The sequence below is a fragment of the Camellia sinensis genome, chromosome 13, assembly GCF_055761805.1.
Source record: "Camellia sinensis isolate YWXY chromosome 13, ASM5576180v1, whole genome shotgun sequence".
NCBI lineage: Eukaryota > Viridiplantae > Streptophyta > Magnoliopsida > Ericales > Theaceae > Camellia > Camellia sinensis.
This window is the reverse complement of record NC_138973.1, coordinates 6462938-6490335: the sequence shown is the minus strand read 5'-3', so window position 1 is coordinate 6490335 and position 27398 is coordinate 6462938. Positions and strand designations below refer to the sequence as shown.

General features: G+C 36.1%; 1 protein-coding gene across 1 annotated transcript; it reads left to right on the top strand.

Annotated features, from left to right (window-relative positions):
- Nucleotides 1-23331: 23331 nt before the first annotated feature.
- On the top strand, nucleotides 23332-26903 carry LOC114319081 (aspartyl protease family protein At5g10770). Its single transcript, XM_028266072.2, has 2 exons — nucleotides 23332-23573; nucleotides 25526-26903. The coding sequence occupies exons 1-2, from the start codon at nucleotides 23384-23386 to the stop codon at nucleotides 26785-26787; spliced, it is 1452 nt and encodes a 483-aa protein (XP_028121873.2). The 5' UTR covers nucleotides 23332-23383; the 3' UTR covers nucleotides 26788-26903.
- The last annotated feature ends 495 nt before the right edge of the window (nucleotides 26904-27398 follow it).

The following is a 27398-nucleotide window of genomic DNA, read 5'->3' as shown; positions in this document are numbered from 1 at the left end:
CCAAGAGGAGAAACAGGCACAGCCAGCCATCCAATTTGGCTCGTTTCCTCTAGTATTAGTGAATATGGTACACATACTACCGCATGAATTCCAAGCTGGAGATGAGAACCAAGAGGGTAAAGAAATTGACCCAATTCCAGTCTCTAGTGAAGACTCACAAGTGAGTATGGTGCAAGATGAATCCGGAATGGCTACCCCAATGGAAACTGAATACGAGAGTGAAGAAGAGGTGAGTATTAACCTCTCATATCCTTTTGAGTATCCCTCGAACTCTATGACACAGCATGTCAAGCCTTTGTATATCAAGGCCTTCTTTGATGGGATACAACTGAACCGAGTCTTGGTGGATAATGGGGCAGCAATGAACTTACTACTGAAATCTTCCTTGAAGAAACTAGGGAAAATGAACCCCAGGTTAATCCCAACCAGCACAACCATTGTTGGATTCGTTGGAGACAAACAGATGGCTCAGGGAATTCTGCCCACTAACCTGAGTGTGGGAACCCGGGACTGCATGACGGCATTCTTCGTTATCGACAGCAATGCTAAGTACAATGCTTTACTTGGTAGAGATTGGATTCACACTAACAAGTGTGTGCCTTTCTCTTTGCATCAGAAAATAATGATGGCCTTGGGCAATGGAGAGACAGAGGAAATTGATGTAGATCCTCAGCCCTTCATAGCCTGTGCAGACTTCGCAGAAGCCAAATTGTATATTGAGGGAGTGACACCACTCAGTATACTGAGAAAACCTGATGGCTCAGCTAAAGTGATGGCTGATGAGGAAGTGACACACCTGAAGCACTTAGTCCAAGAGAGTGCTGATGAAGAGGTTGTCGTTAAGGATGACAATGATGCCTGGTTGTAGGCAAATAAATGAAGCCTAATAAGCCAAGTCTTTGGCTCTAATTAAGTTCTCAATACTGGATGTAAAATCAATAGTCCAAAAAGTGCAAGAACAAGAGAAAGAAGCCATGATAATTGGCTGCACGCAGGAGCAGCAACAGGCTAGAGTTTTGGCCCTTGATAAATATTGTGCATTGGACATTGAAACAAAAGTCTAGTAGATACAGGAAGAAGAAGCCTTATGGATAGACTTTGTCTATGAGGAGAAGGGTAAAGATGTTGAATCAAAGAACCTGGGAGCAGAACAAAGCAAGGAGATTGCTTCGAAGGCAGAAGGAATCAAAGAAGGAGCTTCAGTAAGTTCTCAGATACAAGACCCCTTAGAAGAAGTAAATTTAGGGGAAGGTTCTATACAACAGCCCATCTATATAAGTGCTTGGTTGAATGCTCTTGATAGGAACCAGTTGTTGGTTGTTCTTAAGAAATATAAAGATTATTTTGCATGGTCTTATAATGAACTACCAGGATTGGATAGGTCATTAGTAGAACATAGACTCCCTATGAATCCTAATTTCAAGCCATACGAGCAAAAACCAAGAAGAATGAGTCCAGTAGTGATTCAGAAAGTTAAAAAGGAAATTCTTAGACTACTCAAGGCAGGTTTTATTAGGACAGCCAGGTATGTTGAATGGCTATCCAATATTGTGCCTGTAGTTAAGAAGAATGGTAAGATGAGGGTGTGCATTGATTTTAGAAACTTAAATCTAGCAACTCCAAAAGATGAGTATCCTATGCCTATAGTAGATTTTTTGGTAGACAGTTCAGCAGGACATCAAATTTTATCAATGATGGATGGGCACTCTAGTTATAACCAAATCTGCATTGCAGAGGAGGATGTTCACAAGACAGCATTCAGATGTCCTGGGAATATTGGCACATTCGAATGGGTTAAAATGCCATTTGGCCTGAAGAATGCTGGGGCTACATATCAGAGGGCTATGAACACTATCTTTCATGACCTCATTGGAGGGTATTTAGAGTGTCATATTGATGACATTGTAGTGAAATCCCAATCCATAGAGGAGCATCTGTTTCACTTAGAAGCAGCTTTTGAAAGAATGAGAAAGTTTAAGTTGAAACTCAATCCTCTTAAGTGTGCTTTTGGCGTATCATTTGGAAACTTCTTGGGTTATGTAGTACACAAGAAAGGAATACAGATTGACCAGAATAAAGCCAAAGCCATCATTGAAGCCAGACCTCTATCAAGTAAGAAAGAATTACAAAAGTTCCTTAGACAGGTTAATTTCCTTCGAAAATTCATTTCTAATACTGCAGGGAAAATTAAATTATTTTCTTTCTTGTTAAGGCTAAAAGATGAAGAGGAATTTGTGTGGACAGCAGAGCATCAAATTACTTTCGAAGGAATCAAAACCTACTTGGCCAACCCTCCAATGCTGATGCCACCAAATGGTGATAAGCCCTTGAAGTTGTACATAGTTGCAGCAGAGGATTCATTGGGAGCTTTCTTAGCCCAAGACAATGAAGAAGGCAAGGAGCAAGCTGTTTATTACCGTAGTAGGTTTCTAAATTCTTGTGAATGTAAATACTCAACTGTAGAAAAGCTGTGCCTTGCATTGTATTTTGCTGCAATGAAATTAAGATACTATCTTTTGCCTACAACTGTCTTGGTAATTGCAACCACAGATTTGGTTAAGTATATGTTATCTAGACCTATGTTGAGGGGGAGAATTGGCAAATGGATACTAGCCTTATCAGAATTTCATTTAGAATATGTTCCCCAAAAGACAGTAAAAGGACAAGTTTTAGCTAATTTTTTGACAGACCATCCATCTCAAACAGAAAAACAAGAGATAATGGAACTTGGTATGGCTAGTGTTGAACCATGGCAAATGTGGTTCGATGGATCAAAAGCCAATGGTCTAATTGGAATTGGTGTGGTAATTAAGTCACTACAAAGAATAGAAACCACACATGGTTTTAGAGTGGACGAAATTACTTGCTCCAATAATCAAGCTGAATATGAAGCCTTAATAATGGGACTAGAAATTCTCATTGGATTACAAGTTCATGCAGTTAACATATTTGGAGATTCTCAATTGGTGGTTAACCAAGTGAAAGGGATTTTCAAATGTTAAAATATAAGCATGTTGCCATACTATGTTGTTGCATTACATCTGCTTTCTCAATTTCAAATAGCAAATGTAACACATGTCCCAAGATTCTTGAATAATAGAGCTAATGATGTGACTCAGAAAGCTTCAAATTTCAAGAGAAGGGATAATGCTCAAAGGGACATAAGCCAAACAACATATCAGAAATTAATACCACCCTTAAATAAAAGGAATGTGGTCTTGAAAATCAATCATAATGACTTACAAGAGCAAGATTGGAGGCATCCAATAATGCAGTATCTAGCTGGCCCATCTTTAAAGGCCAGCAGAAAAATTAAATTACAATCTATGCAATACATGATGTATGGTAATGCTCTCTACAAAAGGGGGGGAGATAGTTTATTGCTGGAATGTTTAGGCCCAAAAGAAGCGTTGACAGCTATGGTTGAGGTTCATGAAGGCATCTGTGGTGCTCATTAGCCTAGTGTGAAGATCAGATGGTTGCTTCGAAGGAATTCCTATTATTGGCCAACTATACTTAAAGACTGCATAGAATATGCAAGAGGTTGCCAGGCATGTCAAAAGCATGGCACAATAAGGCATGTGCCCATTACTGGCCTGCATGCAGTAGTGAAGCCTTGGTCATTTAGAGGATGGGCCATGGATATGATGGGAAAAATACACCCACCCTCTTCGAAGCATCATTGTTTCATTTTAGTGGCCACGGATTACTTCACTAAGTGGGTCGAAGCTAAGCCATACAGGGCTGTAGACCAGACTGAGGTCATTGGATTCATTAAGGATTTAATCCATAGATTTGGTATCCCGCAGACTATAACTGTTGATAATGGGACTGTATTCGATGGGAAAATTGTAAAGTCTTTTGTGGTAGAGTTTGGAATTAGCCTTGTTAATTCCATCCCCTATTATGCACAAGCCAATGGTCAAGCTGAATCATCCAATAAATCCTTGAAAAAAGGAATACAAAAGGTTGTGGAAGACAATCCTAGGGATTGGCATAACTTATTGTTGGATGTATTGTGGGCTTATAGAACTTCCCCAAGGTCAAGCACAGGAGTCACTCCTTATGCCTTAGTATATGGGCATGATGCAGTGTTACCTGTGGAAATTAATGTTAAGTCCTTGAGGGTAAGATGCCAAGACCAGTTAGATCTAGAGCAATACCATCAGAGTATGTGCTTGGAGTTAGAAAGCATAGATGAAGCTAGAATTTTGGTATTAAATAGTATTCTTTTTCAAAAGAAAAAAGCAGCCAAAAGCTATAATAAGAAAGTCAAACACATTGGCTTTGATGAATGTGATTTGGTATGAAAGACAATACTCCCAATAGGGATCAAGAGCCATAAGTTTGGTAAATGGTCACCTAACTGGGAAGGACCATATCAAGTTCATAGAGTCCTGCCTTTTGGAGCATACCATTTGAGAAATTTAAATGGGTATGTACATCCCAAAAAGATTAATGGCAGATATTTGAAGCCTTATTTTCCAACCATTTGGGAAACACAAGAAATAGAATAAATGCTAAGCAAAAGAATATAAGAATATTCAAATGATAAATAAGAATTTACTTTTCATAAAGAGTTGAATACATTCTGCCATAAATTGGCCCAAAAGTCATTACAATGTCTCAGTTGTTCTTTTACAATGGATGTTCTATTCTTAAATGATGAGAACAACTGGATGGCTGTGGTCATTTCCTGCTTTCGGTCGGCCAGTCCTTGATTGGTAATCTGCAACTTGGTGTTAGTTTGGATTAAGGCCTAGTTAATTGCGGATAGCTCCTCTTCAAGTTGAGCTTTCTTCTCAAGTAGTTGAGTTCGAAAGTGGGAGATAGAGGAATGTTGTTCCTTTAGCTCTGATACTTCAGTATGTACTGTGGAAACAAAGCTCTAGTCTCTAACCAATTTCTCCTCTGCAGCCTTGGCAACATGGCAAATGTTGATGTAAAAGTCAATAGTGGCTGCCACCTGAGATAAATAACTTGAGACATTCATGCCGGATTGCTCAATGATTTTGTAGCACTGAAGGAAGCCATTTCTTATTATAGGCCTCTGTAAAGCCTTAAAAGGGATCCTCGAAAAAGATGTCAATAGCTCCAAGCAATTGTCCAAGTCTATCAGAGGCGAAGAAGCCTTACTACTGGCGGAAGAGCTCTCAAAAATTTCTAGCAAGGAATCAGCCAGAACTAATGGCTCAGTCTCATCATTAGCTATTGGAGAGGTGGAAGGTATGTCGAAGAGACTAGCTAGTCTTGCTTCAAAGATGTCTACCTTATCCTTGGACATGAAGGGTGCAGAAAGAGCTTTGATAGAAGGCACAAAGGACTGCATAGGGATAGGAGAAATGGGTGGAGCATCTTCAGTAGTTTCTATGATTCTAGCCACCAATAGATCGAGGGAAGAGGGGCTGGAACTAGGTAGAGGTGATAAACCATGAGTTGGAGAGTTACTAGTACCCTCTATAGAAGAATTAGCTACTATCAAAGAGGAAGTAGTAGCTGGAGTTTCCTTAGAAGGGGAAGGAAAAGTAAGGCTTGAAAGAGAACTAAATTGAGAAAAATCAAAAGACAAATAAACGAGATATGGGGTTAAGGTAGATGGAAAAGGAGCAAGGATACTTGGCCTTAGGAAGGGTATAAAAAATATAGGGCCTGGAAGTGGAAGAATTATTTGAATGGCCTCCATATCTTGAGTTTGTTCCACTTTAACTGAATCTGAGGGAGTCTTTATTAGAAGAATAGGCTCAGTAGTTGTTGCTGCAAAAGAAGAAGTACAAAGTAATGTCAAGTCTCAATACCAAGAAATTGACAAGGAAAAAGAATAGAGACATGAAATAAGTTACTTGTTTCAGAAGTGGTAGCAACAATGGGAGGGCTGCGAAGAGAATAGTGCTCAGCAATATGCTACCTCCTTGCAGTTTCTCTTTGGATTACAGCAGTAGCAGAAATTTCATCTCTTAACAGTTGTTGCTGCCACCTTTTTTCAGCCCTCTGAAAAACCATTATGGCCTTAGATTGTTCCTGCTCTACTACCTTGGCAGCTGCCTCATGAATAGGGTCTTCGACCAAATCAGAAGGAGAGACAGTCATCTTCCTTCTCTTTTTTCTCTGTATTGGTATTGCCTACTCCTTCTCAATTTCTCTCTCTTCAATCTGGGATTCAGATTCCTCAGAAGTGAGTTCCTCTGCTACTACTCTGGCAGTTGTCTCCTGAGTGGGATATTGAACCAAATCAGAAGAAGAGACAGTCACTCTCTTTCTTCTTTGTAAAGGTGTCTCTTGCTCTTGATCTACTTCTTCTTCTTCTGCTGCTGATTGAACTTCAAGTGCTTTCTTTTCAGGATCAGGTAAAAGTTTCCTTTTCTTCTTTTGCTGTTTGCTCCTAAGAAGATTTAAAGCTTGGGTCTTCTGAGGAGAATCTCCCTGTGAAGTACCCGTACCACTTTCACAAAAAAAAGAGCTAAAGATAAGGATGAAAAGCATTATAAAGAAGGCAAAAAGGGAAGAGACAAGGGTATATACCTTTCTTCGAGGCCGCCCGAGTAACTCTAGGAAGAGTTGAGGCAGCATGAGTAAACTGTGTGGTGGCAGGCACAGGAACTGAAGTGGTAAGAGCAGTGGAAGAAGTGACAACTCCAGCTCCTTTGGGTTTGGATTGGGACACATCCAACACCATTAATAAGTCTTGAGGAGGAATGGCCAAGTATACCTCCATATTGGTCACCCACCAGTTTTGGCACCTTTTTAGTAGGTTGCCTTGAGGAATGAAAGGGACATACTCAAACTCAATCAAGCCCTATATAAACTTAGAAGTTGCTTCTTCTAGTCTGGACCTTCGAACCTTTAAATCCCTGCTGGTAAGACTTTGATTGGTGTTACTGCAGAGAGGTATTGGGACCCCTTATGAGAAGCCAAATTGTCTAGCAAATTGAGCAGGACAATAGGGCTCAGCAATGCATTTGTAGGCTCTGGGGTTCATAGTTCCAATAAATAACTCTTTGGGGATTAGAATAGAAGCCCATATATCATTGTGAGGAGGTGAAGCACAGAACCTATCACTTAGAAAATTCTTCAACCAAGATGGGCCAATAGTAATGGGTTCGAAGGGACGAAAACTGTAAGAAGGAAGGGAAGCTGGAAGTTGGTGGAAGAAAGATAAGTAAAAAGCAAAGGTAGAAGGATAAAGTGAAGCATTGGCTAGCCTCATGCCATGAGTAGGAGGGTTTGGCTCAAAAATTTTAAGGCACTTAGATTGTAGCTCAGCAAAATAAGCAAAAAGCCAAAACTGAAGTATCCAAAATGGACCCCCTTGATTGGCATCCAAGGGTTTCTCACAAAAAAGAGAACAAGCTCTATATACATGACCTAGAACATATGGAGCTAAGGCCACATTTTTCTGTAGGACAAGGGCTTTGGCAAGAGGGGGAAATTCAGGCATGATTCTTTGAGAAGAAGTGTAGAAAAGGAATTTGCAAAGCCAATATAGTATGAAAGAAAAGAATTCTCTATTAGTTATAGGGCCCTCCTTTCTATTCTCAGCCTTGACAAAGTTACTGTAGGATGAGTTAAGGGAGGGGAGGGAAAAGGGGATTGGTAAGTCAGGATAATCTGGTCCAATGGGGGTACCAATGGTGGACAATCCTAATATCAAGAACAGTAAGGGTCATCATTCCACATCTGAATTGGAAGAAATTAAAGGCAGAATTCCAAAAGCAAAGGGCAGCAGGTATTAAGAAAGGGTCCTCTGAGATAGTAAACATGGATAGTTGGAGGGCATCGAGAAGGTAGAGCTCTTGAAGGTCCAAAGTCCTATCAGGGACAACCCGATCATACCATTCTTGCCATTCCGGTCTCACCGTGGGCCAGCATCGGTGGGGACAGTTCATCCTCCAGGTTCCCCAGTCAAGACCATCTTCATAAAGGAGACAATGGTCTTCTAGACATGGATATAATGCTGGAAGCTCAGTAAGAATCTCCTTGAAGATGGGCCCAAGCACATAGTCCTGTTACTCATGACGTCGAGGGATGAATATGCGTCCGTCGAGGGCACTTTTCTCATCGGCCTTGTACTTTTCACATTCCGCCTCAATAATCCTTTTCAGGGTTACAGACGGGCTCGCACGCTCTACGACTGGTACTTTCAATGAAGAAGAAGCCATTGATAGAAAGCTTTTTCAGAGTATAAAGTTGGGAAAGGGAGTAAAGAGAAGTGGAAGGTCGGTAGAGATAAAAGGTTTGTGCAATAGGGAAACGAGTGATTTCAGAACATGAAATAAAAAGGTTTTAAAAACCGTTGTGTCTGAAAAATGTATCGTGTAATAAGTAAAAGTATTAAAAGTACAGATATGAAGAGTTTCCTTCAATATTGATGCTTTTGGAGGAAAAAACACATCCCAGATGTTAATGTCAGTTTCGAAATAAAATATTTGGCTTCGAAACTAGATTTTGGTGCCAAAAGTCAAATAACAACGGCTTCAAAACTGAGAAGCCGGCTTCGAAGCACATTCCATACCTAAGGATGTATGAATGCACAAGTATTTGTTTACTTCAAAAGGATTAAAGACCTGTTTTAGGTTTCTTAATGGGAGTAATGTCCTTCGAAGCAAAACTTGATACCCCTTGAGGATGGGAATTGGTGTTCGAAACATCAAAACCAATAGTTGGTTTATATATACAGAAAGGACTGTCTTTTTTGGACTAAAATAGTGCAGCCCTCAAAAGGGGGCTTCCATATTTTTGAAAGTATGGACTGTTGGTCGAAGCAAAAATGGTCAATTTAAAACTGATTGATCGTACTAACCATGACCATATTTTGGTTATGATTAAAACAAGCTTTAAGGGGCAAGATTGTTAAATTCAAAGCACTGATTCTAAATGAAAATCAACAAAAACTGTCAACTTTATTCCATAAATTGGAAATGTTCATGTTGGTTTTTTTTAGTGTTTCATTTAAAACGATTGAGTCCAGATTCGAAGGACAAGATTGTTCAGTTCGAAGCCCTAAATTTGCTTTTAAAGACAAACGGGGACAAGATCAAACAATGCCAAACAAAGAGAAAAGTCTTAGTTATATTAAAGCAAAAGCAATTACATCGAATGGCCTTCTTTGGGTACAAATTCAAGTTCATAAAAGTAAGGAATATAATAAATAACAAGATCATGAAATTTGGTCTAACTATGATCAATGAATTTTCTGTTCTTTCTTTATTCTATCTTTTATTTCTTCTAGGATGGGCTGCTAAAGTTGATGTGCTCTCACTTCATAAAAGAGCTCTTCAGCCTTTATTTCGAATGCTGTTTCTCTCAATCCTTGTTCTAACTCGTCCATATCCAAGTCATCCCAGTACGTAGAGTCTTTATTCTCGAAGTTATCAAATTCTTCAATAAGGTTCTCTCTGCTTTGTACTGGGCATGAACTTGAAGGGATGAGAGTTGGTCCAAAGATTGAGTCGTGGCCACAGAAGTCCGATGCCAGTGAAGAAGCAATGGGAGTTGGTCCAAAAACATGTGAAACTCTGCTTGGGCGAGGGGGTTGAGGATGTGACCCCAAGTCAGAATATCACTAGCCCATCGAAGGTTCTTGAGAGGAACATCGTCCTCAAGAACATTGAAAGGCAAGTGAGAGAAGGCCGCAAGCAGAAGTTGGGCTTGCTTCCGCTCAGCTGGAGTAGGGGAAGGTGGAGGCTTGTAAGGAAAAAAAACCTTATTTGCAGAGAGGGCAAGCCTCAGTCTCTCTGTCCAGCAAGGATTTGACGGAGGAGGAGGTATGGAAGCTTTCATTTCGGGAGAAGGAACAAGGGCAGAAGGAACAAGGGCATTAATATAATCGAGCCAATCAGAAGAGCAAAGCTTCGCCTTCTGGGCTAAGAACGATGGGTTGTACCCTTGTGCCTCTTCTGGGTGTCGAGTAGCGTGCACTATCTTTGTAGGCATGGAAGATGTGTACCATGCTACAAGCAGATTGTCCTTTAAACTGCGTTGGCGGTCGATGGGCACGTAAAGATAAACCACCGAGCTTCGCACATAGGAAGGAAACTCTAAAGGGTCAGTGAACTCGACAAAGTGATGGTTAATTCGCTCCCTTAAATCACAGGCCTCAGGTTCTGACCAGCTTGCGTAGTTAGAAGCCCCAGAGGAAGAAGAAGCCACAGCCTTATCCTATGCAGAGGGTTGTGAAGAAGAACTTCGCATGTCCATATTTGCAACTTTCTGAATCAAAGAATTGAGGGCAGTTTGTTCGTAGTCCAAGGGTGAATCAGAAGAAGAACTTCTCATGTCCATATTTGTAACTTTCTGAATCAAAGGATTAAGGGCAATGTGTTCGTAGTCCAAGGGTTGATAATTTACAAATGCTTCCATGACTTGAATATAGAAAGGTGGGTAAAGGTGGCTAATTAATACATGGAGGTTCTTTCGAGGAGGAACAACATCATCAAATGACTTTTCGTGTGCTCGATCAATAGAGGAGAAAATTGATTTGGCCATAAAAACGTATCAGTCTGTTCGATTACTAAGGTGGTGGGGGTGTTCAAAAGATTGAAAGAGAGTTTAATGCAAATGATAAATGACGGTTGCATTCCTAGAAGAATGCAAAGCCCATGCACGTTCTAAGACGTAGATAAAAGACCTTGATCTACTAATATCACCAAGTATTTGGTATATTAGTGCGGGGGGTAATATTGGCTACATATTTTGTATAAGCCAATTACAATTCGACGCGTTGCAGAATAAGGGTAATACAGGAAGACTATTCAAGTCTTCGATCATGATCGTACACGTGGCAGTTAGTATTGGTTATTACGAGACCTGAGTAGCATTGGATCAACAAAGAGATGCAAAGTGATGTGGCTTCAACGGTTACTCACATTCAAATTCAAAATTATAAGGGAAGCCTAATTGCAAGTGATGGCATAGTGGAGCTAATTATAAGGCAACATGATCAGCGATCATGAAGGAGCAGTTTGACGGTTGGAAATGCAGTTCGATGGTCATCCTTGAGAAGTATAAATAGCAGAGAAGGCCCCAGAAAAAAACCCCCAGACTCAGATCTAAAAAACCAGTCTTATTCTACTTTATTTCCTTTCCAGTTTTACATTTCCAGTTTTACATTTCCTGTTCTTTACATTTCTGTATTTTAAAATTCCTGCACTGCACTTCGCTCATAGGAGTAGTTTCAAGTAGATTGTTGTTGTAAACCTCTACGAGGCTGAATTGGATCATTGTAAATTTTTCATTTTAATGAAATGCTTCAATTGTTCTTCATTTAATTGTTATTTGCTTAATTCTCCTAAATCAAGCCACCAGTAAAAGTACTCTTCATTGAGGCTGAAAGAACTAAAATACAATCGTCTGATAATTGGTTGGCAATTAATTTTCGTAAGGACTGATTGATCCTTTCTGCCACGCTCATAATTACAAAAATAACCTTCGAAAGCCAAAAAGTCAACAAATAGGTTAGGTTTTTCAAAATTGATCCCCCTAACAAGTGAGTTCTTTTTGGTAACCTTAAAACATTCAAGCCAAAACAAGTATTGAAGCATGAAAATTTCACTAGTTCTCTCTTTAGTTTAGTTTTTGGAATTTATCTTTAATTTTTAAAAGTTTATTTCCACCTAGAAAAGAAAAATGCATCTATGAGTTTCTTGATTATTTTTTATTATTTTACCAAATCAATTTTTAAAAGTTTTCAAAAAATAAATTCTAAAAACTCAACTAAACAAATTCCATTAATTTTGGTAAGGTTGTTTGGGTTGATATATTAGCACTGCTAGTTGATTGGTTATATTAAGGAAAATTTATTCATAATTCCATGTTAAGAAACTATGATCCATTTATTCCCATAAAATTTCTTATAAACCAATTAGTCCTATTAATTTTAGTAAGGTGGATTTAATATATTCTCTTGGGTGGAATTTTACTTTTCTGACCTTGTTCTATACAGATATAGAGTGATTTTTCTATTTATGAAGGAAGTTTGGGTATACAAAGCAATATTTTTTGGGATTTCTTTGAGGGAATCATAGGATTGATTAAAGTGGATTCTCGTTGGGGGTCGGATGTGAACATATACATTAAGGGGTGAAACATGGCAATGTCGATTTTCTGATGGTGTGGTTTTCTTGGGTAAATGGTGTTTCGACAACACTATATTCAGTGTCACAGTATTGTTTGGGTCGTTCAAAACGACACCAAGTGCGTTTCCCATTGCATATGCGTGTAAAGAGTGGATAACATTCACTCTTCACAAACATCCACACTGTATCCTTAACTAATAATAATATCCTTAATCTTCATATTATTTTAAGACACATATTGCACACCTTAAATTATATTTTGACCTTAACACATCAACCTAAAATCAAAAAAATCAATTAACATCAAGGCCCTGTTTGTTTGGGGTTATAGGGAGGGGATTGGGTTTGGTAGTGAGGAGAGGATTGGGAATGGGGTGTTTGTTTTGAGAGATAGGGAGGGGATTAGTAATCCCTTAGTATTAGTAAGGAGGAGGAAGGGGGATTGGTAAGGAGGAGGTAGCGATGGTATTAGAAAAATAGTGAGGGAATTAGAAATTTTTTATTTTTTTTATTTTTTATATATTGGGATTTTTTTTTAAATATAATGTTTAATTTTTTATATTTTTTTATTTGTTTTATTATTTTATATAAAAATAATTTAGCAATTCCTCACTATCAATCCCCTCACTAACAATCCCCTCACTATTAATCCTCTCCATTCTATCTCTGAAAACAAACGGGCCCCAAACTCCTATGTTGCAAAATATGCTTATATATATCCATATTTTCAATTAATGTACTCGAAACATGAAGCCCTCAATTTGTAAAAATAATAGTGTAACAATCACCTTCTTAATTAATTGTTAATTCGGTGGGTTGCCTTGATTATGTGTTTATATGTTAATTATGTGCCACGTGTTATTTGAATTGTGTTATGATTAACAGATATGATAGAATGTGAAATGAACCTGTCTGAATCAGTAAACGAGAAGGTTGAAATTAAATACTTGGATAGAACATTAGAGCTTAATTCGCATTGGGATAACTAAGTTTAGTTTAGTTTAGATTAAACTAGATTATGTTGATGCTTAATTTAACTGGAGTGAATTTACTCTTATTTAATTGACCCTTGTAGTTAAAGCCGATACAACTTATTAAGTTAACTTTATAATTGTCCTAAGCTAGTCATCAACTTAATTAAAGGCAAGAATAGTGTGGAGAGAGATAGTGGACTTTGCAGAGAGAGATATACATCTTGAGAGAGAGTTCTAGAAAGAGAGAAAGAAAGAGCTCAAGAAAAGGGAAAGAAGAAGAACAAGAGAGATCAAGCCAAATTCCAATAGACCAACCAACTAAGGTAAGAATTGCCCTCTAATCTCTTGAAATTAGGACTTTTACACTTATCATCTTGAAAGATTGAAGCTTAAAGTGAAGGATTCATTGTGAATTAGGGGTTTTAAAGACAAGTTTAGGGTTGGGAACATAGATGAACCTAAAAGAGATAAATTGAAGTGAATAGTTCAAGCTCTTGGTATGTACATTTGTTTTCTTGCATGAGTTTTGAGAATCTCCATGGCTTTTGGAATTGGAACTCAACATATGCATAGTTCTTGAGTTTTGCTATTAAATTCAAGGTCTTGATCTTTAAGTGGGAATTTGAGTTTTGTTTTGAAGTATGGCCTTTGTTTGAAGTTAGAAATGTTTAATTCAACATGTTTTAAAGGGTTTTGGACCTTGATTTGCATGAAATTGAAGTTGATTGTGCAAAAGGGAAAGTTCCAACTTAAAGTAGATTTTCGGATAGCTTTTGGCCCATAACTACACGTGCAGCAAGGAGTCCCGCACATGTAGAAAACAGAGCACAAAAATCTGAACATTCGGCTAAAATTGCACATACGGACACACGTGCGGTAGAGATTCCGCCCCTGCAGCAAGGGCCTCCGCACGTGCAGTTTTCAGAGCAGTTTTTCGGTTTTGTTTTCTTTCCGTTCATCCACCTTCTGGGCCTCCGTTTGCATGGTTTCACATACAATTCACATGCATATGCATATCATGAACACGAAAGAAATTAAAGAACGAATAGGAATAACTGAACAATCAGGTAACAAAAGAACCAAATAGGTTTAAGAACCTTAAACCAATTGAATGAATGAAATATGTTTAAAGACGTTGTGCTTGAATGTATTATGCAGGACACTTGCACGAGGAGTACCATCCGACTAAGTACTGTGAGTAATGTCTTTGTAGAGATATTCTTGTATAAATGACTTTAAAATGGCTATACTATACAATGTTGTATGAAATTTATGCTTGGTTTATGAAATGTCTAACGTGGTAAGTATTTTCTGAAATATTAAGTTATGCTATGAAATTTCGAAAATAATTATGATATGATAGGTTTTCTGAGCACTTATGTTTGATAAGAATGAATGAGATTCCATTTTTTATTAACGAATATGACACTCGTGAATACATGCTTCGGTTACAATGATCAATCCATAATGGTCGTTATGTATACGTCAACCTGTTGTTGTTGTTATGTATAAGTCGATCATTGTGATCGTTATGTCTTTGTCGATCTATTGTGATCGTTATGTATATGTCAATCCGTAGTGGTCGTTATGCCTATGTCCTCGGCCCATTGTGATCATTTTGCTAATATTTTGTTATGTACTATTGGGTTATACCACCAGATGTAAGGAACTCGGAACGATTTGATGAACTGTATGAATTCTAAACATATTTGTTTGATAAACGCTTCGTTTCGTCGTGAACGTTCTGTACAGTTTGTTGTCAAAGGTTAATAATGCTTTTGGAAATGTACTGCTCTATATGTTAAACTATGGAAGGGTTGTTGAAGGTTTAAGAAACCTTATTTATTATTACAAGTATCTGGAAAATGCCTTGATTGTGTTAAAAACATTGTTTTGACTTTATAAGTTATGGATCTCATTCATTTAACCTCTTGACATTGAGACTATTCATTGGGCTCTACCTCACTATTTTATATGTATGTAGGTGATCAAGCTCAAGACCAGACCTAGTGGCATTAAACTACTCTTTGTTTAGTCAAGCTAACTCTTGTGACTCGCTGTGAGCTTTCGAACGGTCAAGCATCATGGTTTCTCGAGTGGTGGTTTAGAACTCACCCTTCAGTCTTGATGATTAAGTGATTTTGAGGCTTTTTATGTTTAAGACTTTTGTTACGAATGATTTTTGTATTGGGATTTAATCCCTAAGTTATATATTTGTTTTCGTGCATAAGCTTGTCATGGATATGTGTGAATGTGTGTATGTATATTTAAGTCTTTACAGCTTATTGGACATTATATTTAGTATTTAAAGGCTTCTGCCAGACCCTAGTACTGAGTTACTGTTAGGCTGGCCTTTGATAATTTAGGATTACTAGCTGGTTACGACGCTAAATCCATAGGGGCGAATTTGGGTCGTAACGAATAGATTTCCAACATATGTGTCATGAATGACAATAAAAACTACACATCTACATATGACCCACTTTTTTGTTTTCAAACACAAAGTATTTTACAAATCAGCATTGTAAGGTCATATCTTCACACCCAAAGTCAAACTCATGTACCTACGATAATCACGTCGGACACAAATTGACATATTATCCTAACCCTCATTCACCATATGCACTTGAATACCTGCAAACAAAGTTAAAGCCACATTCACATTATACACAAGGGTGGGTATAAAGAATAATGTTAGGTTTTCTTCCAAAAAAAATGAAATTGGTGTTCAAATTGTTGACTTCTAACTGAACCCAACATTATCAAAAACCCTAGCATAATGGTTGTATGTAATTATCAAAAAAAACACATAAAAAGTACTTACTTTTCTTGCCTATCATGTATACCTATGTTTTAGTCGGTGTATCGAATTCCATAGATGCCAAGTAGTTACAATCTCAATCGAAGATGAATGTGGTTATGGTGCTTGTAACAACCCCGACTCATGATTAGCGCTAATTCATGTTTAAGTATGTCAAATAAGTAATTAAGAAGAAATCATGAGTTAATTATATGTGTATTGCATCATTTTTTGTTTATATCTGTTTGACGTAGAAAAACCTGTTCATGTTTTAGTTTCGATTTGCGAATTAAAGGCCTTATCGACATCCGATTCAGAAATTGACTTGATTTATATGTTAATTAGGATTTATAGGATTTTATGGTAAGTTTAATTAAAAGTTGATTCAGAACGATTAAATTATAATAATTAATGTCAATTAATCAATCAACTCTTGATTAAGCCTAGATAAGGCTAATTTGACCCACTAGTCATGTTTTGCGTCCTTATTTTCCTCATCTTCAAGCTCTAAACATGTGAGAGAGAGAGAGGAGGAGAGAAATTGGGATCAAGGGCTAAAGAAAAGGGGATTGCTAGGATTCTTGGTGAATTAAGGAGAATTGGAGAACTCTAACTCCAACACTTGTGAATTCAAGTCTCTAGGTAAGGAATCAAACTTTTAGTTGTGTAATTGAGCTAGATTTTACAAGACTTCAAATAAATTAAATGAATTCATGTAGGATTTGAGGTAGAATTGAAGAAGATTGAGCCATACCATGCATGCATGTTCATTTCTTCATAAATTGAGCATGAATTCAAAGAATTCTTTCATGCATGTGTTCATTTCAATCACATTTTGAGAACTCATCATGTTTTCTACCAATTTGTCTAAATTGATCATGTTTTAGGGATGATTGAGTTCAAGGAAATGCATTCCACGCTTGAGCGACCACCTTTATTTTCATACCTCTGCTCGAGTGACAAAAGGTTGGCTCGAGCGTAAATTGCATGCTTTTAGAAGTTGGCGTGTTTGGAAGCACGCTCGAGCGACAATACTTGCGCTCGAGCGAGGACTTGTGACTCACGCTCTAGCGAGCGTCAAGCGACCGTCGAGTGGAAATTGCACGCAACCAGAACTTTTTCACATTTTATAGACCACTCAAGCGAAGGAGTGTGCGCTCGAGCGACCACTCACATTCGGTATGTCCGCTCGAGTGAAGAAAGCTACGCTCGAGCGAGACCCCTGTTTTTAGCAAGTTTTGAAAAACATTTTCAAGTGCAATTTTGTAACCTTATTTCATCCTAGGCATTCCTAGGCCATGATTAAGACATCATAATGGGGTTAAAGGCTAGAAACACACTAAGAAAAAATAGAATAAGCTATGTTCAATCTGAGCGTGTGTATTCAATGTATGTGTCTATCATGTTATGTAGGTCACGTGGCTCGAGATAAGTGATTTACCTACTCCACTCATCTATTTGGAGCCGCCGATTATCTATGAGTAATAACGCTGTAAAGTTATGTTTAACTTTAATTATCTTCTGATCATATGAAATGATCAGTTTTCTGAAATGCTATGTTTTGCATGAATGAATGATTGTCCAATTTTCTTTGAAACGTTATTGTGGTATCCTTAACAGAGGCCCTAGCCCAGGGGATATAATACCGTGTCTTATGGTCATGAGGCCCTAGCCCGGGGGATAATACCGTGGCCTAGGCCCTCGCTTGAAGGAAACAATACCGTGGCCAACGTATGAGATATGTTACCCGGTATCGGAGGTTCCTTTATGAAACTTGATATGCTTGACCAAAGAGACATGTTATGCTAATGGATATATCACACATGATTTGAATATGAATAAGACTATAACTCTGTTTCTGCTACCTGATTATGATTCTAATTTGCTATGAGATTTGAAATATGTTATGGGCATCATTCATTAAAATCTTTACTCTGTTATTATTCATTGGGCTCCAGCTTACTGTATTATTTATGTATATAGGTGAACAAGCATGTGACCAGACCCAGAGTTGACGGCTTATGTTGTAGTTTTGTCAGCCAACCTTTGTGCCTCTCGAGGAGGTTCCAAATGAAGTCAAGTTTTGTGGCTGTTTTTGTAATCATAACAGACTTTGTTTTTTTTGTTGAGTTTTGGACAAGATGCCTCATATTACACTTCTAGGAGTGTTATGTAAATGTTATATCTTTTGACACCACTCGTAAGTTTATAAAAGTTTTAAATTATGCGTCTCATGTATGTCTTCACAGTTCAATGGACTATGTATATTTTGTATATTTGCTTCTGCAGCCCCTAACTATATGTTAATCTGTTAAGAGGCCTTTGGTAATCTAAGGGTTATTGGCCGGTTACGATACTAAACCCATGGGGGCAGGTTTGGGTCGTAACAAAGTGGTATCAGAGCACGAGTTATATCATACACACGAGTCCATATGAGCTATAGGATGTTTTAGTAAGAATATGGGCATCTCATCAACATGTATATGAGTGGGTTCATTAAAAAGAAAACTGAAATCGACCATGAATATGTGACGTTAAAATGAATGTTTTGAACATTACGAAAAGGACTATTGGCCTATGTTTATTGCTCTTTTGTTTCCATATATCCATGGAAAATGCAAGAAGTGATGATACAGTAGGGTCCTCGGAGGGCCGAATGAACAGAATGGAACAAATGCTCACAGCTTTAACTGTGGTGGTAATGCAACAACAGAGGCAACAACCTTTATCTCTTCTACCTCCACCAGCCCAAGTTGAACCGGACAATAACGATATTATTAATCTGACTCAGAAGTTCATGAAAATGAAACCGCCAACCTTTCTTGATGGAATTGAACCATTAAAGGCAAAAACTTGGCTGCTGGAGATGGGAAAGTTATCTGTAGTATTCCCTTGTTCTGAGGTTCAGAAGGTTCTCCTGGCCACTTATACACTGAAAGATAAAGCCCGAAGGTGGTGGTTGTTAATCCGAAACAGTAATGGGAATATGACGTGGGCACAATTTAATGCAATCTTTTATGATAAGTATTTCCCTCAATGTTTCCGAGATCGGAAAGTTTCTAAATTCCAAGAACTTAAGCAAGGGAAGATGTCTGTAGCTGCGTATGAGGCTAAATTCATTGAGTTGGCTAGATTTGCTCCTCATATGGTTGACACGGATTATAAAAACGCTCGGAAATTTGAAGGGGGATTAGACTTGGAAGTGTATGACCGGGTAGGTGTGCTGAAATTACCTACATATGTTGACGTACTTGATAGAGCACTGATGGCAGAGGCCATTCTGGCAGCAAAGAAACAAACTACAGTTCCACCTGCTGAATGGAAAGGCAAGAGGACCGGGTTTAATTTCAAGAAGTGCCGATCATTTTTGAAGAAGTAAAACACAGGATCCTCCAGTAGCTTTGGTCGAAGTAGTGGAACCGTGCCAAACTGTCCAGATTGTGGCAGGAAACATAGTGGAGTATGCTATCGTGCATCTGGTGCCTGTTACCGGTATGATAAAAGATTGTCCATTGGGATCCGGGAATGCCAGTCACCCCGCAACAAGTTCGGCTGGGTCTGTTTCGGTGGCCAGACCAAATACCAGAACTAATGCCATTTGGGGAAACAAATGCACCAGCAGTTTTTATGGATCTAATGAACAGGGTTTTCAAACAATATCTCGATGAATTTATCATTGCGTTTATTGATGACATTCTGATTTATTCTAAAGACAGAGAAGAATATGAGACTCATCTGAGAACCACCTTGCAGATTCTGAGAGAAAAGAAATTGTATGCAAAATTGTCCAAGTGTGAATTCTGGCTTGACAGTGTGACATTTGTGGGGCATGTAATCAACAAGGATGGTATCACTGTTGACCCTCAGAAAATTAAAGCTATTGTGGACTGGCCTAAGCCGACAAATGTAATAGAAGTTAGAAGTTTTCTGGGATTTGTTGGTTATTACAGAAGATTTGTGAAAGACTTCTCAAAACTTGCAATGCCATTGACACAGTTAATGCAGAAGAATGTACAGTTTGATTGGGATGATCAGCGTGAATCATCCTTTCAAGAGTTGAAAACCAGATTAGTGACCGCACCAATCTTAACTTTACCTAATGGTAATGATGGGTTTCAAATTTACAGTGATGTTTCATATAAAGGGTTGGGTTGTGAACTAATGCAAAATGGAAAGGTAATTGCCTATGCTTCTCGACAACTTCGACCACATGAAAGGAATTACCCAACGCATGATCTGGAATTGGCAGCAGTGGTATTTGCTTTAAAAATCTAGCGACATTATCTATATGGAGCCACATGCGAAGTGTATACTAACCATGAAAGCCTCAAATATTTCTTCACCCAAAGGGAATTGAACATGAGACAGAGAAGATAGTTAGAGCTAATCAAGGATATGATTTGTAGATTTTCTATCATCCAGGGAGAGCTAATACTGTGGCAGATGCCTTGAGCCGGAAATCCATAGGAAATTTGGCATGTTTGCTCACTGGTCAGAAAGAATTACTGTGTGACCTGGAAAGGAATGAGATAGAAATTGTTTTGCGGGAACAAGGCAGAATTTTAGCTGCCATTTCCGCGCAACCTACAATCATTGAAGAAATTAAGGAGAAGCAACTCGAAGATGAGTACTTGAAATAGATTGTGGAGGAATTTAACTCAAAACCAAGGCCAGGGTTTGTGATTGAAAATAATGTGCTGAAATTTCAAAATAGACTTTGTGTAACAAATTCCTCCGATTTGAGAAAACGAGTGATGAGTGAAGCTCACAATTTGAAATTTGCCATGCATCCGGGAAATATGAATATGTATCATGCTTTGAAACAGAATTTCTGGTGGCCTGGAATGAAAAAGTGTATTGCAGATTATGTGGCTAGATGTTTACACTGCCAACAAGTTAAGGCTGAACATCAACAACCCACTGGTTTGCTACAGCCGCTTCCAATACCAGAATGGAAATTATTTTGGTAAAAAAAAATAATAATAAATGTCTAAAAGATTTATTAATTTTACATAATTTTATTTTTGGTAGGTAGAAATTATTTTTAAAAATTCAAAAAAAAAATTGATTTTTATTTTTGTCAAATTAATTTATATTTTATCAAATTGACGATTCTGTCCTTGAAATTAAGTAATGGTATCTTCAATTGTCTTTATTTGAAACAAAATTCAAAATGTGTCATAACTGAAAAGTTAGAAATTAAAGTGACATAATTCCCAAACTATTAGAACTACTAATGTAATTCACCCTTTAAAATTGGGCAAATTACATATACACCCCTCCAGGTTTGGTTAAATTACAGATACCCCCCTGAGGTTTCAGAAATTACATCCCGCCCCCTGAGGTTTGTATTTTCATAACAATTTACCCCCTGAGGTTTATATTTCATAACAAATTACCCCCTAATTTCTTATGCAAATATAGCATTCAAGGGGGAATTCGTAATTTCTCAAACCTCAGGGGTATCTGTAATTTTGTCAAACCTGGAGGGGTGTATATGTAATTTGCCCTTTAAAATTTGAATGTGATGCCACTCATTACACCGTTGAAGTCGCTAAACATATTGGGAGAAATCGCTTTGGGGTTTGGGTATTCAAAATGGAGAAAGTTGATATGGAAATTTTCTTATTTTGAAATTACTTGATTTATGGGATTCTCTAAATATTCAAAAAAATTAGAATAAAATCCCTTTAGCAAATTTTGAACAAATGTGTAATTTTAAAATATGAATATTTTAGCTATTTATGGAAATTTAACTAGCATTCTGAATGTAAAATATAGGATTATTTTGTTATTTTCACATAAATAAGACTGTTGAGTTCATTAGATAAAGAAAAATGCTAGAGGTCTCAAATTTTTTACCAAATAAATGACCAAATGTCTCACATGGGTGTGGAATCCACAAAATTGCGGACCCCACACCCATGTGAGACATTTGGTCATTTGTTTGGTAGAAAATTTAGTGTCCCTAGCATTACCCGGGATTGATCTCCCAAAAATTAGTTAAAATATATGCAAATTGGTCCGAATACCCTAAACTATTAATATATATATATATATATCAACCCCTTTCTAGAAAACATCAAAAAAAATTCTTTGTCGCTTTAAGTGGACCACCCAAAAAAAAAAAAAAAAATTTATTTTAATTTTTATGATCATCACCAAATAATAGAGAGCCAATCTATCATTTTCCTCACAACAATAATCGCGCAAACAAACGCGCAAGTGGGAACTTGTACAATGTGTTTGATGCGCAAGGTGGAAGCAAAGGAAAATATACAGTTGGTTTGGTTTACATTTTTAGGATTTATTTTTTAAAAAATTAATTTTTTTTATTCTTTATGTTTTTTATTTTATTTTTACTGAATTTTTTAAACATTTTAAGTAATTTTTTTTAAAAAAATTAGAGACATCTAATATAAATACATTTAAAAAGTATAATATTTGTGAAAAAAATCTTTAGAAAACTCACTAACTACCAAAAACAAAAATGCCTAAGACCCCAGTGGGGGTCACTCGGGGTCATGTATGGAGGCTTCCCATTGGTCAAAAAAAAAAATTTGTTTTTTTTTTTTTTTTTTTTTTTTTTTTTTTTTTGTGATTTGGACGAATGGCACGCTGCCACCTCACTGGGGGTCTGTAGCAAAGTCCCTACCAAAAATATACCCAAAAAAAAAGCCAGAATTCAGTATATTTTTTACATTCTTGTGTATTTATTAATTTTTTAAAATATCTTTTTACAAACATTTTACTTTTTAGATAAATCTAAGTAAGGTGTATCTAAAAAAATTTTAAAAAAAAACTTAAAATTAAAAAAATATTCACTAAAATAAAAATAAAAACAAAAAATAAAAAACTTAGAAAATTGAAACCAAATATACTGACTACCACTTTTCTTTATTTGCTTACAAGAGAAAAATAGAGAGGTAAATAATAAAAGAGGAAATATGGGATAAATTTTTACTAGATATCTAGAAAAAGAAAAAATAAAATAAAAAAAGTGTTTTAAATTTAAGAATATCCTCAATATGACTCATGTCAGACCAAATTTAAATTTACGCAACACATTCAATTTATTAACACTTTTTTTAGTATTTTTTTTCTTCCGGATAAATAAGATTTCAATTTTTCTCCGTCTCTTATTATTAATTTTATACAATTTCTAGTAATTTAACATTTAATTTTAAACAAACAGAAAATAAAAAATATATTTTAAAAATGTTTCTTTCTAGTTTCCTTTGCTTTTCCTCTGGTGTATTTTCTGGGAAATGTGAAGGATGACTCCAGAAAATGTAAAGGGTCTCATTTAAAAATATGTTATTTTTAGTAATTTTTTAATATTTTACAAAAAAATATGTAAAAAAGTAAAAAGAATAATATGATAACTAATTTTTTAACTAAAATATGTTGTTTCCATACGTTGTCTTAGGGGGTGACGTGGAGGTTGAGCATTATTATAAATTCAGTATCTCATTGCAATACTCATAACATTTGAAAAAAAAAAAGCATAATTGAGAGAGAAGGGCTTTTTGTAACTGATGGCCACTCCAATAGCTTCCTCCACCTCTATTAGTTTCCTCTCTTATGTTTCTCTTTTCCTTCTTCTTTGCTCCTCAAAGAATGGCTATGCTTTGGGTGGTGGAGAGAAAAAGGCTTTGCAAAGCCACTTTCATACGGTTCAAGTCAACTCTTTTTTATCAGCTTTTGTTTGCAGCCCTTCTACCAAAGGTTATTTATATCAATAACTCTCTCTCTCTCTCTCTGAGTTTTTTTTTTTATAAACTCACTCTTTTTTCAAATTAATTTTCCAAACCCACTTAGATTTTAAATATTTCCTAAACTCATGTAATTTGGGAAATTAGTTTGAAAAGAGCATGGGTTTAGTAAAAAACTTCTCAATATTAAGAAAGTCTCTAGAATGATTATTTAGCAGTCTTACAACAATCCTTCACACAATTTAATATATGGGACTTCTCATATTATCTCTCAAAATTTAAATTAAAAGTATTGAATGTCACAATTTTAGTCAATAAAAATTATAAATTTTCCTTTGTTGGTAGCTTTTTAAGATAAAAAAAAAATGCTATGAAACATCAAATGGACCCCCAATTGTGAGACCACAATTGAGTTATATCTCTATATCTACTTAATATATATATATATATATAATTCATTATCACTTGCTTTTGTGTATAAAGAAGTTGTTAACGCAATAATTCTTTTGTTTCAAAAAGGGTGATGTTAGAAAATTTTAAAATATTATTTTAAATTTATCAATGTAATAAATTTAGCATTAATATCTACCGATCTCAAGCATTTTTATAAACCTTTACATAATTATTTTTAATTTTTTGTCCATAAATCTCTCCTAGACGATATTTCCTACTAATCAAACTTGAACAATTCTATTATCTTAGTATAATTTATTTTTTTAATTAATCAATTACATTAAGTCAATAAAGTTTCATAAATTTATCATGCATATAATTTAATATTATAAAAAATTTATCGTACAAATAAAACAAAGAAAAATAAATATTCGGAATCCCTTTTTAATTTAGGTTGTTAACAAATAAATAATAATATTTTATTTCATTTAATAAGTTTTGAAATTTGTTAAATTTAAGGATTTTTTTTAATCGTAACTCTCATCATATTAAATTATATTATTTGTAAATTAATAATACTTAACATTACTTATATTAAACAAATGGTGCTCTTATCCATCAGTCCTATTAATTAAAATTATTTATCTACAAGTCTTGATTGATAAATTTTTCAAAAGCGAATTACACTAACGGTCCCTATAGTTTGGGGTTCATGTCAGTTTGGTTCTTAACTTTTCAATTGTGACACGTTTGACCATGAATTTTGAATCTTGTTCCAAATAAGGACAATTAAAGATACCATTATTTAATTTCAAAGGCAAAATTGTCAATTTGATAAAATATAAACTAATTTGACAAAAATAAATGTCAAAAAAATATTTTTAAATTTTTAAAAATCATTTCTACCCATCAAAGATAAAATCATGTAAAATTAATAAATTTTTTACACATTTCTTTATTTATTTATTTTTTAAAATTAATTTTTATTATGTATTTGGATGATGACTATGTAATGGATAGTTGTTAGGATTATAATGTGTAATCGATAAATGTTTTTAGTTTTGAATTTTTATGGATTGGTTTAATAATGATATTAAAGTTGTCGTCATATTTGAGTTATGAAAAAATAAAAACTAATTTAATGAAAATAAAAACTACCCATTATATGATTATCATCCAAATATATAATAAAAATTAATTTGATATAAATAAATATATAAATGTCTAAAGGATTTATCAATTTTACATAATTTTATTTTTAGTGGGTAGAAATAATTTTTAAATATTCAAAAATATTTTTTTGGCATTTATTTTTATCAAATTAGTTTATATTTTATCAAATTGATAATTTTGTCATTGAAATTAAACAATAATATATTCAATTGTCCTTATTTGAAACAAGATTTAAAATTCTGGATCGAATGTGTTATAATTAAGAAGTTAAGTACCAAAGTGACACAAATCTCAAACTATAGAGACGGTTAGTGTAATTTATCCATTTATCAATAAAACTTAATATTAATAAATCTTAAAAGTAAGAATTCCCTAAACAAATTTGATTATACTTAACAGATAAGAGGAAAGGAGCGTCGCTGAAAGTAGTTCACAAGTACGGTCCATGCTCTCATCTGCATGAACATAATAAAGAGAATGCTCCAACAGTGACTGAGATCCTCCGTCGTGACCAGTACCGGGTCAACTCAATACAGTCTCAACTCAGCCAAAACAGCCTAAAAGAGTCCAAGGCCACGACCATTTCGGCGAACTCCGGCAAATCAATCGGCACCGGAAACTACATCGCGAGAATCGGACTTGGAACCCCGAAAACAGACTTGTCCCTCATCATCGACACTGGCAGCGATTTCACCTGGACTCAATGCCAGCCATGTTTCGGTTCCTGCTATCCACAACAAGACCCAATTTACAATCCTTCTCTCTCATCCACATACACCAACACCACTTGTAGCTCCCACCAGTGCTCTCAGCTCTCCTACGCCACTAGCGTCGCTCCTCGTTGTTTCACCAACACTTGCTTCTACGGCATCAACTACGGCGATTCGTCATTCTCTCAAGGTTTCTTCGGATCCGAAACTATCACATTCGCACCCTTCTATGTTATCCCCAATTTCTTCTTCGGTTGTGGCGAGTACAACGATGGTCTCTTCGGCGGCGCCGCCGGATTGATCGGACTCAGCCGAAATTCATTGTCTCTTGTCTCACAAACATCTTCCAAATACGGGAATTACTTCTCCTACTGTCTTCCTTCAAAAACGAGCTCCTCCGGACACCTAACTTTAGGAAACGGAGGAGGAAACTCCACTGGATCATCTCTGCAATTCACTCCATTGCTATCAAACTCGAAAGCTTCGTCGTTGTACTTCTTCGATATAATCGGAATCAAAGTCAGTGGCCAGACATTATCGATCCCACAATCGGTGTTCAAGACCGCCGGTTCTATAATCGATTCCGGCACCGTCATCACTCGCCTCCCTCCGGCTGCGTACACTCCTCTCCGAACGGCTTTCCGGCAGCAGATGAAGCAATATCCGATGACTCAAGCTCTGTCGATTCTCGATACTTGCTACGATCTGAGCAAGTACAGTACGGTGTCGATTCCGAAGATCAGCTTCTTATTCGGCGACAACATTGAGGTTCCTCTTGCCGCGAATGGGATACTTTACACCGGAAATGCGTCCCAGGTTTGCTTGGCGTTCGCCGGAAACACCGCCGCCTCCGACGTGGCCATTTTTGGGAATGTACAGCAGCAGACTTTGGATGTGGTGTATGATGTTGCAGGAGGGAAGCTAGGGTTTGGCTCTGGAGGGTGTTCATAGTAAGCTTGACTTGTATGAGAAAGAAAGAGAATCACAAAAATCAAGCGCTGTAATATAAGTGCAATTTTTAAACAAAAATGCTTAGAGACTTAAAAAGTTAGAATTACAAAATAAAATTTTTGGAACTCTAACATTACTCATTTTTAAAATATATCATGCTGTGTAATTGATATTTAAGTCTGAAAATTAGATCCGCTTTTCAAATTTAGTGATATGACAAGATATGATTAATTGATAATTAAATATTTTCTAATTATTAATCAATTATATTCTTGATATATCATTGAGTTTAGAAAGTGAATTTAAAAAATAGACTTACATATTATTTTTTAATTTAAATTTAATGGATTATGTATATGAATCTAGAATTGAAAAGTATGTATTTCTAGTGTTATTGTTTAAATGGAAGGAATTAAAATATAAATTTTATTATCAAGAATCATATTACTAGAAATAAAAATTACACGTTAATAATATTATTCAAGTGTCCCTTCGAGTTTGAATTGTTTGATTTGACTAAAATTTACAAAATGATAAAAATTTACATAAATTGCATGTATCTCCTTTGAAGTTTTTAGGTAATTATAAAAATCTCCACTATAAATTTTAAA

What these genes read in the sequence shown, in the direction of transcription:
- LOC114319081 (XM_028266072.2), top strand. Translation starts at nt 23,384, where the DNA reads ATGGCCACTCCAATAGCTTCCTCCACCTCTATTAGTTTCCTCTCTTAT. An exon ending in TTGCAGCCCTTCTACCAAAG is followed by an intron (nt 23,574 to 25,525) that starts GTTATTTATATC and finishes TATACTTAACAG; the next exon opens with ATAAGAGGAAAGGAGCGTCG.